The 11,401-nt window shown below is 48.6% G+C and overlaps 1 protein-coding gene across 13 annotated transcripts in view; it reads right to left on the bottom strand.

Annotated features, from left to right (window-relative positions):
* The window catches only part of Bcas1 (breast carcinoma amplified sequence 1), a 112,829-nt gene that overhangs the window by 39,779 nt on the left and 61,649 nt on the right, over nt 1–11,401 (bottom strand). For all 13 annotated transcript variants that reach the window (XM_023720713.1, XM_023720722.1, XM_023720723.1 and 10 more), the window contains one exon: nt 9,112–9,309. In XM_023720713.1, the coding sequence (XP_023576481.1) occupies nt 9,112–9,309 (198 nt within the window). The remainder of the gene's footprint in view (nt 1–9,111; nt 9,310–11,401) is intronic.

Here is an 11,401-nt window from a genome sequence, read left to right as displayed (position 1 = left end):
AAAAAAAAAAAAAAAAAAAAAAAAAAAAGACACAGACCCAAAGGATTTTTCTGGACAGCAGCCCGGTATACAGTTCTGGAATGCTGAATTGCTTATACATGGACCTTGTTCCAAAGAGGCATCTACAACTGCAAGCAGTATCACACGGTAATGTGAGTCATGTATTTTCAAAGCAACAAAGGGAAAATAAACACAGATGTAGCCAAGACACAAATGGAGCATGGAGCTGCTACCAAAATAACGAACCAGGAAGCCTCAGCTGTGGTTAAGCACCGCCTCTCCTTTTACACTTTCCAGCAGTGGATGAAAGAGGGAAGTGTTACGAACCGTGCCTTGCACAGATGAATGACCAGCTCAGGAGCGCTCTGAATTCCTCCCTGGCCCCTAAGGGCCATGTAGGCACTGCCCTGTCCTAGGTAGTGTCCCCCCAACTGCATCAGAGTCTGCCTCGTATACCAGCCCTCAGGCTAGACCATTTTCATTGTGCTCGAGTTCAGAGCAGCTCAGTCACTCTAGGAAGGGCCGGGAGGCTGGGGTCTGATGTGCCCATCCCAGTCACTGTTTTACTCCCTCAAATCATTCTGGAATGGCCAAGAGATGACCGAGCCCATCTACAGATGTCAATCCTGAGGTGACGTCATCTGCCGGCTCTAACTTGGGAGGTCACCTTTGTGTGTTTCCTTCTGTGGTTCTTAAGCTCTTCAGCGAGTGGTGTTGGTAGTTACAGATGATTTGACACACATTTAATAGATCTCAGCTCTTCTCCCATGAACAGAATACTGTACAAACGGCTTCAGCATGCGCACAGATGTTCTGTGTCTCATCTTAGACTCTGGGTGAAGAACTCTTTCCTGTATGCACTCCCACACCATACCTGCCTGTGCCACACCATTGGGAGGGGAAGAAGCAAAGTGGCATTTATAAATGTAGATTCTGTACTAGGTGCTTGGTATTCAGCCTCTTCCCTAAAGCTCACCCAAGCAGCAAGTACTCTGAGCTTCACGTACACAGCAGGGGACAGAGTAAAGCCCCGGATGAAGTTTAAACAGCTGGCTGGGGAAGAAGTGGCTATAGGAGTGGAGGTTCTCTCCTGCTGACATGACTTAGAGATCGAAATATGTATTCTGGTGGCCACGTGAGTGGCTTTTTCCACTACGAGACGCACTGCCTCTCTAGGTGAGATCTTCAGCTTGGACAGCGTACTCCCTGTGCTTTCTTCCCATCCTGGCATTGTCCTGAGTATGAGAAAGTCCCTGGAAAGCACTGTGGCATTTCTGGAAGCTTCAGATTGTCCCAAAATGGTAGCGTGTCCAGGAATTTTCAGGTAGACCCGCTTTGTTGGAACAATCTCTCTTGTCTCTGAGATAGTAAATGCTGTTTAACGCTATACACAGGAAAGTGATTAAATGATATTTATTTTATTTACTTAATTTTATTGTTCGGTACTGGGGATCGAATCCAGGACTTTCCCATTTAGTCTTTTTTTCTTTTTTGAGACAGTCTTGCTATGTCCTTCGGGCTGGCCTTGAGCTCATTAGAGAGCCCAGTTTGACCTTGAACTCCAGGTGATCTTCCCATCTCAGGCTCCTCAGTGCTGCGGGTGCATCACTATGTCCAGCAAAAATGTTTTATTTTGGGAATGAGTCCAGTTGAGGACATCTCAAACATCAATAATTTTCATAGCATCCCCAATTATTGGCATATTCATGTACCACCTTAATTTCCTTGATATTTTTCTTTAGGTTGACTGAATTCTTACCTAATATATATTTCAGAACAAAATCTCTTTTTTAAAATATCTTTTGAAGTGGCAGCCATCTCCCACTTGGCACCATGGCGGCCCTCAGACCCCTCATGAAGCCCAAGATCATCTGAAGGAGGACCAAGAAGTTCATCCAGCAGCAGTCAGAACGATGTGTCAAAATTAAGCACGACTGGCAGAAACCCAGAGGCATCGAGAGCAGGGTGCAGAGGAGGTTCAAGGGCCAGATCTCGATGCCCAGCATGGGTCATGGAAGTAACAGAGAGACCAGGCACAAGCTGCCCAGCGGCTTCCGGAACTTCCTGGTGTACAGCGTTAAGGAGCTGGAAGTGCTGCTGATGCGCGACGTGTCTTACTGCGCACATTGCTCACTATGTCTCCTTTTAAAACCACGAGGCCATCATGGAAAGAGCAGCCCAGCTAGCCATCCGGGTCATCCAACCCAATACCAGGCTGCGCAGTGAAGAAAACGAATAGACGGTCTGCGTGCATGTTTATTTGTGCTTCAGTAAAACCACAAAAATAAAATAATAAAATATCTTTTAATCTATGTATTTGGTACAGGGTCCTGCTACACAGCTCAGACTCATAGTGATCCTGTCTCAGCCTCCCCGGTGCTGGGATTACAGGCGTGTGTCACCATGCCTGGCTTCTAATCCCCGTAAGCTGAAGACTTTTCTAGATTACTTCTACATTGTGTTTGGAAGGTCTGTGAATTATGAGCATGGTACGGACAGCGAACTTGGGTAGGAACATCACAGGCAGTCAGGCAGGGGTGGGCCCTCTAGAGAGTCAAGATAAAAGGTGGATGCACTCAATGACTGTGACAAGACAGTGTCCGTGGCAGGCCAGGCCTCAAGGTAACAACAAAAGGACCAGGCCTGCCTCTCCCCGAGGGAGCCCAGCCCAATGCAGTCTAGGTGGGCGTCAGCGTCCCTAGTGGGCAGCCAAGACCCCTGGACCCTTCATCCGCCTGAGACTCTTTGCTCCTTCCATGTGCACTTGCTCCGTGACTTGCTTCCCGACTGGATCGATGTTACCTAAGCAGCTATACCTGCAATTGTATTGGTTGATCACAGCTGCGACCCATGTTGCACTCATGTGGTTGTGCCGTGTAAAACTTCCCTTGAGAAGTGGGGTCCTGGGCAACCCACTTTCTGGGTATCCCCTTCCATCCCTCTCAGACAGGAACTTTCTATCCCTCAGTAAATATGTCCTACTCTTAACTTCTGTTGTTTGTAGAATTCACTCTGTTTCAGAGAACACGAACTCGGTGTATCAGACATCTAACATGTTGGGAGTTATAATATCGTATCATATTTAGAGGTCATGATATAATCCATATATCAAGTAGATAGTGTGTGTGTGTGTGTGTGTGTGTGTGTGTGTGTGTGTGTCTGTCTGTCCAGTTCAGCCTGGCCTTGAGTCACTCTGTAGCGCAGGTTGGTCTTGAACTCACAGTGCTCCTCCTGCCTTCGCCTCCTAAGGGCTGGATTGCAGGCGAGTGCCACCTCCCCAAGCAGACAATTTTAACACCGCTGCAGATTATTTTAGGTTACCAAGCTGTGATGCGCGAGGAGATAATGTGAGTTGCAGGGCAAATCTCAGCGTCTCATTGTCCATAGGACAGTAACACACTGGCCCCTGGAAACAAGAACTCGAGGTCATGCTAACCTCAGCCCTCAGAGCCTGTAATTTGAGGTCTTTACTGTGTACATTTCGGCCTGGGTTAATGAGTCCACCCAGCTTGTAAACTTTTTAGGGCATTGTCTAAGTTGCTGATAAAAACCGCAGAATCGGGCCCAGGCCCAGATTCCGGAGCCTTCCACGCAATGTTTGCCTCCTTAATCAGCCTTCCTAGGTGGCTCGCAACCCTGCATTGTCTTAGCACCTGCAGAGAGCTGGAAAAACAAATAGTACCGCTGCCAACTCAGATAACAGTGAGGACTCCCTGCCAGGGGGCGCCTTGTCAGTCTGTGGCGTAAGGGCTCCTCACCGGGGTTCCAAGCCACAGCCTGGAAGGCACGCAGGCGGGGCTCCATTTGCAGGCCTCGGCTAGGATATCTGAGTCACGCTCCAGTCGAGGTTTCAGGAAGGGCTGCGCGCCCCCTACGGGCAGATGGCTGCACTGTAGCATCCGCACAGGGCTGGCTCCTGGCCAAGCCTACATCTCCGTTAGTCTGTATTTATTCCCTGCGAGGTTCCCTCCGTCAGCACACAATGACAAAGCCAAGCCTCAGGCTACTTCCTTTTCCTTATCCCGCGTCCTATTTGGAGAAAGCCCAAGGAGAGCAGAACCGGGAAAACCAGATTCCAATCCATCCTTTTGCACCGCCAAAGAATATCGGAGGGGCAGCCGAGAACCTGAGGCCAGGGGGTGGCTCGAATGCAAGCGAGCACAGGGAGTGCCCGGAAAGGAGCTCAGCGCACCTCAGGGTGTTCCCGAGGCCCTTGACCCTGCAGGAGGGCGCAGCCACTTCCCGTCTTCTCCAAGGGATGGGGTAGCAGGGGAATCTAAGACAGTCTGGGCCCTTTGACAACAGTAAGATTTCCAGTTTAAAAATCTTCAGGATTTTAGACATGAAGCCTGTTAAGAAAAAAGAAGGCCCTAAACAACGTCTGACACCACCATGGACTTGCCGAATAAGAGCTTCTGTGCAGTAGAGTGAGATCAATTCGTAAAAGGTCCTTGGAGGTGCATTTACACGGTCAAGCCACCAGGCATGCCAAGGGTGGCAGGTGTCCCAGGTCTCCTTCCCATCTCCTGGCAGCTGATCGGAGCTCCCTGACTTCACAGGGCTCTAGCACCTTTTCTACGAATCAGAGAATTGTATGCTCCTTCTTTTCCTCTCCTCCGCCTCCTCCTCCTCTGCCTCTGCCTCCATCCTCCAGTACTGGGAATTGAACCTAAGCTACATCCAATTTTTTTTTTTTTTTAATTTTGATACAGGGTCTCACTTAGATACTAAATTGCCTGAGCTGAGCTTGACCTTGAGCTCCTCCTGCCTCAACCTCTCAGAGGGCTGGGATTACAAGGGTATGCTACCAGACTGGGCTTGAATCCAAGGACCTTGTCTCTTAAGTGTTTTCAGAATTGCCCAGCCACATACCCAGGCTTAGTTGACCACAAATAATCCCAATGGGAAGGTGTAAAATTCCGTATTGGGAACAAATAGCCCAGGTGATGTGAGCCACACCGACGCTTAGGTTCTCTAAGTCTGTTTTGGCCAACACTGGGTGCTGTCCCTTTTAACCATCCACGGCATTTGGAACCTGGTGATTAATGCTGGACTGTAAACTTCATCACTCTTCTCTAGATGCTGCGTATGAATTTTTTTTTTTTCTTATTTGGTCCTCCTGGCACTTGAAAGAGACAGGTGCCACTGACTGGTTTCACTGTGGAGGAAGTAGAGGCTGAGGGGCTGAGGAGGTTGGGTGACATCGGAGGCCACATGGCTACTGTACACAGAAAGGAGGAAAAGGGCTGTTGTGGGGCTGTTCCAAATATATCACTAATTATGCACGTATGTGCATGGGCACGAATCCACACACAAACACACACACACACACAAACACACACCTGTGTGCGTGTGTGTATATCGTGTTCCTCCAAGGACAAGTTGGAGGGTGAGCGGTACCAGAAGCCACTCACAGGCCTCTAATCACATCCACATTTTGTCTGTATTTGAGGAAAGACGGCGCTGCTGCCGTTGCTCTCGGGCCCTTGCCGTACCTTAGGTGTCCTCACTCTACAATGAACGGTTTCTCCTAAGAGTGGGGGACGTGACAGAATCCTTATTTTACAGAAATGAAAACAGGGCTCAGATCTGTCCAGGGATGGCCCAGGCTTGCAGGGCCCCAGTCCCTGGATCTGTTACGCGAGGTTTGCCACCCACGAGAACCTTTAGCATTGTCCGTCCCACCTCACTCACTGGGCAGGTGAGGAAAAGTCCAGAAACCCAACACACCAAGAGTTTATGTGCCACGCAGTCAGTGGCAGCCTGGATTGCCTAAACCCGATCAAGAGCTTAGCTAATCCAGGTAATGGGATTGTAAGCATTTAAAACAAACAAACAAAACCCTGCAGTATAACTTGCGAGTGATTTCTTCACTAGTCGCTTTGCTTTCATGTTATGATAACTGCTTCAGCAACCCAGACTATAAACCAAAATAATGAATACTTTCATAGCATGGCATCTTCTGGGAATCAAACCCATTTCCGAGGTGCCTAACTACAGATGTACAAATTCTAAGATCAATTTGTGTAAACGTTTCTCAACGAAAAGAGAGAGAAGAAAGGTTAGGTTTGTTATCAGTAGAGATAAGACTTTCCTGGTGTTTTCCTGCGCATTTTAAAGAAAGTTTACCAGGCTGATTTTATCAGCACAGCCCATTTAGTTTGAAGAAAAGAAAACACAGGTTCTGGGTTCATTTCCTGCTAGGATTTAGCTCTGCACAGGAACTGAGGCTTGGAACAGGCAGGAGTTGGTTCACAGTCAAGTTTTCAATGCCGACTAATTAGCACAAACCTACACAAACACCTCAGTGAAAGGAAAGTCATTAAAATGCTGTCGCCTAAGGGGAAACTTTCCTATTTTACTTCCAGGTAGGATTTTTCCTTTAGATTAGGCGGGAGAGGGACACGCAGGGCATCAGTGATTTGATTGTGATTGCTCTTAAATTCATTATTTTTAAGACTCTATCAAAGATACAAAGGTACGGTCAGGGGAAGTTTCAGTCCACGCTCACCCGGCTCCAAGGCAGAGCAGCACAAGGTGGAGGACAGCTGTTCGTGGAGGTGGCAAAGAGCAGAGAGCAAAGGGAGTGGTGGCAGCTCAGGCAGCCAGCCAGCCTCTCTCTGCTCCTCACATTGTAATGCAGATTACCTGCACCAGGGTGGGTGAAGCCCCCACACAAACAATAATCAATCACAAACTCCAGGACTGCATGAGGCTTGGGGGGGGGGGGCAACTAGGCACAAATCACCACACCCGGAGACTATATCTCTTATAGCCTCCAGACACTGGCGAAGTATCCAGGCAGTAGTGGGTTAGGAACGTCCCCAAACTGCACAGTGCAGAAAGACAGCACAGCTACACGCTTAGTCCCCAGTCTCCTTCTTAGTCCCCACACACGCTTAGTCCCCGGGGGACGAGTGACGTGGGACTGGTGACCCTTTGCTGATTGCTTTTGTACCAGGTGGAGCACGAGGGCTTTCCTGGCAGAACTGCACTTCACTCTCGCTTGGTTTCTACTGTTCCTATTGTTCTACTGCGGCTTGCTTTTTACCACTGAGGAACGGGAGGCTCAGGCTCGCAGAGACAGACTGGAAGTCAGATCTGACTCCCAGCGTAACCCTTGCGTGCCCGCTCCTCCAGGTCTAGGCATTTGTCCACAGCGTGTGCGGCATTTGCCATCTTGCCTGTATTGGCCCCCCGCAGCAGCTGAAGCTGCTCAGATTTCCCTGCCGGAAAGCACAGCCTTCCTCTGACTTGCCTCCAGCTCCTGCTGGTGACTGGGCACTGTGGGGTGCTGGGCCAATGGGCCACGGCCGCTCATTCCTGCCAGCAGGGCTCCAGTGTGGGCTGTCTTGGCTGTGTTTTCCTCTGCACCAGCCTCTGCCTGGCCCCTCTCCTGCCTCCTGCCCTCTGTCCCTCCTTCCTTCCCACTGTCCCTCCCATCCCCCCTTTCCCACCCTTCTTTTCTTCCTTCCTTCCTTCCTTCCTTCCTTCCTTCCTTCCTTCCCTCCCTCCCTCCCTCCCTCCCCAGAGAAGTCCCTCCATGCTCTACCTGCTACCTACAACTGCATCCTGCTTTGTCCCTCTCAGGTGTTTCGCCCCCACGAACCCTCCGGCACGGGAGTTCTGGCTGGTTGTGTGCTTCTTGGAGAACCCAGGTCTCCCCAGATTCAGACTTAGTGGGACTCTCAGGATCATTATTTATGTGACACTGCATTTCCCTGTGATTTCTTCCTTCCTTCCTTCCTTCCTCTCCCCCCTTCCCCCGTACCAGAGATAGAACTCAGAACCCTGCACTTGCCAGACAGGCGCTTATGCCCCTGGGCTCTCTCCCTGGCCTTAATGCAATTTCTTTCTGAAGCAAAATCATGTCATCTCATTTGACCAAAATGCATGCTAAATCTTGTTTAATGTGCTACTTCTGTATTTCCTGCTATACTTTGAAGCTATATATAACTGTTAGAAGCGCCTTTGTGCATCCGATACATAACTCCCATAGCTTCACTTATATGAATGAATATATGATGAGTATTTAAATAAAGTGTTTAAATTTGGGTCATTTAGGTTATCTCTCTTGCTACTGATTATGTACATGACTCGGATTCTTTTCTTTTCTTTTGGTACTAGGGTTTGAACCTAGGACCTTCGCACTAAGCTAACTATCCAGCCCTTTTATATTTTATGTGGAGCTAGATTCTAACTAAGTCATAAAATTGCCCAGGCTGGGCTGGCTCAGTCTACTGAGTGCTGGGATTTCACGCATGAGCCACTATGCCTGACTCTCACTCTTGAAAACTGTTCCCTGAACTACGTCCCTGGTAAAAGACTTAACAATAAGGACTAGAGATGGACAGAGGAGGATTAGAACAGAAGGGCAGCTGGCGTCCTGCAAAGTTCTCATGAGCGGCTGGAGTCTGTATTCTACTGAGAATCTAGAAAGCAGGCTTCTGTGTAACAGAAATTAATGAGAACAGGGCTCGGAAACCCACATGGATTCTGCACAACAGGATAAAACAGGAAGGAATCAGACCAGGCTTGACCTCGCCTGTCAAGAGTCTGCCCCAAGGCAATCCATTCCACCTCGTGAGGCCACAGCACTCTGTGATTGGGGAAGCTGGATCCTTAGTCGCTGTAAGCCAGTGATGGCCCTCACTCCAAGCCAAAGCCCAGGTATGTACCACAAAGTGCCAACAGTGAAATTAAACCCGAATACTGAGGTTTTAGTGTAGGAAAAACCAACTCATGCTCTTGGCTTGCACAGAAAGGGCTCTGTATGCCTGCTGCGGCACCAGGGACACAGGTCTGCACCACTGCCTTAGAGGTTAACAGATCCACGCGACCCTACAGTCCCTGGCCGTGGGTCCCAGTCATGGCTCCTGGGTACCCGCTTTTCTACCCCAGGGAGCACCGGCGTGCCACAGGATAGGCGCTTCACCCTGTTCCCAGAGTGCGTTAGAAACCCTCAACCCAGCAACAAGCTGAATCTTTTTTGAGAATAAAGAGGGTGTTAGAAGCCCTCTAGGTCTGGTTGAGTATAACAACTGGTCCAATACAAGTGATTTCTCAACTCACGGCTCTAAGGACCCCGCAAATCTTGAAACTCGGACTCACCTTTTTCCAAAACAGTTTGCCCAGTGGCAGAGAGGTGGGTCCTGACTTGTCCTTGCCCCCTTCCTTGACTGTCCCAGCAGCTGCTGTCACTGACGCCTGACCAGGTGGGCTGCCTCTGGGGCTCTGGGTCTCCTGGGAGGGAGCGCAGGCTTTGTCAGACTTGAGGTTGGCCACGGTGGTGGGCGACTTCTCAGCACTCTACCGAGTTGTTAAAAAAAAAAAAAACAACAACAACAACCCAAAAAACAAAAACAGAGTGAACAACTACAGGAAGATTGCACAATTTCAAACGCGTAAGATTTATTTTTATGAACATGGACTGGGGTGATGCATAATGTTAGTTTTCTGCTTTATAGTTTTCTGTATTATTCAAGTTTTTACTTGGAAAGTGGTTTAGTGTTACAATCTTGGGAAAAAGTCAAGACATTTTCTTTCTGGAAAGACAACAGAGAAGCGTTACGGGCGACGCTCATGCCAGCAGCTCGTTAGGAGTCGGGGTGTCAGAGGCGAAGCTTGTGTGTTAGTGTGCAGGCCCCTCACCCGGGCTCCATTGCTTCTCAGTGAGAGGCCAAGGCTTTGTGCATGATTGTTCACATATGTCTTATAGAGAGATGTCACTTATGCCCAGTGGACAGGAGGGATGGGTTAGGACACACGGAGTCACAGGAGACAGCCTGAAGTTTGTCTCTCACTCCACTTGGCCTCATCCCGGCTACGATGCAAGTGTAAGACAGATGGCCCGAAGCTCAGTGGAGGGGTCCACGGATGGAACTGTCTACAATTCCGAACTCCACAGTCCACAAATAAAACTTCTCCAGACGCCGTTTATATCACCCACTCCCTTTCTCCCTCCTCTCCTTCCCCTCTCCTCCTCTTCTTCATTCTCTCTCCCCCCTTTTCTGTCCATCTCCCTCCCCAATTCCCTCTGTCTCTCCCTCCCCACCTGGCTGTGCTGAAGTCCAATTCTAAGATAGGTTTTCTTCACCAAGAGGCTAATTCCTAGGTACTGTCTTCCTCTGCCTTTGGATAAAGAGTTACAGCTCCATCTACACCAACACAAGTGAGCACTGGCCTTCAAGTTTTTGACACCAGGTTCGTCTGACCTCGACTCTCCCATTCTAAGCATCGTTAGGGTTCTCTACATCCTTCGCACATGGAAATCACCTCTCTGAAGAGCGCCTGTGATCACGTGACTTTTCCTGTCTGATATAAGACACAACGTCTTCTTTGCCTGGGATCTGAAGTTTATTTAGCAGTTTTTAAATCACTTTAGGTAAAGACCTGAAGCAGCAAAGTACTTGGCACTTGAAAAACCCTACTGCACTGAAAAGTGTACAAAATTGGAGAATATTGGAATTTAAGATAATCTCTGTGTTTTAGAGAGAGTGAAGTCAAAAGTGCTGAACCCACAGAGCTTTGTGTTAAGAATTCTTCACAGGGTCTTGCACATGTACTGTTTCAGCCTTACATTGCTATTAGGTTAAAGGGGACTGATTAGAGGGCACTACCTTCCCACATATTTAGTAGCTTGCTGCTTTCTCAAAAACGTAGCAAAGTATTATCCATTCATAAAAATGCATTAGGTACTTTCTAAAAGCTATGATGTACACTGGGTTATATGTTCTCAGGGAAAGAATGACCCTCAATAAAGTATTTCTCAAATAAACATAACAATTTCAATCATGGTATGCACTGTGGAGGGAGGAGATTTATTGCTACCAAAACACAGCAAACAAAATGAACAACCTCTCCCCCTGAAAAGCAGAGAGTTGGACCTGTTATTGACAATCAAGGAAGCCACTACTGAGAAATGGATGGCAACTTTCATCTGAAGGTGACAGGAAATTGAGCAGAGAAAGGTAGGAGACTGATTCCTAACAGGTACTCTGAGACCTTTGTCAAAGGGACAGCCGGCAAGTACCTCGGGACCCATATAGCATCAGATGATCCAGGGGTGCTCAAGCTTATCTAACTACCCAGCACCATCTCTTCTGCCTTGCTGGCCACCCAGAATCCACTTCTTCTGCTTTGCTGACTACCCAGAATCCACTTCTGCTTTGCTGACTACCCAGAATCCACTTCTGCTTTGCTGACTACCCAGAATCCACCTCTGCTGCCTTGCTGACTACCCAGAATCTGCCTCTTTTGTTTTTCTGGGAGAATTCCCCTTTGCCCATCGGTCCATTTTAGACCCTGAACATGGGAGATTGGCGCTGACTCTATCTCACCTCTAAGAAAGGGCTGTTGTTAGCTTTAGCCAATCGTTGGTGCAGCTAAGTGCACACACCAT

Source organism: Octodon degus, unplaced genomic scaffold, assembly GCF_000260255.1.
Source record: "Octodon degus isolate 3935 unplaced genomic scaffold, OctDeg1.0 scaffold00077, whole genome shotgun sequence".
NCBI lineage: Eukaryota > Metazoa > Chordata > Mammalia > Rodentia > Octodontidae > Octodon > Octodon degus.
Note: the sequence above shows the minus strand (reverse complement) of the source record. Positions and strands in the feature narration are given on the sequence as shown.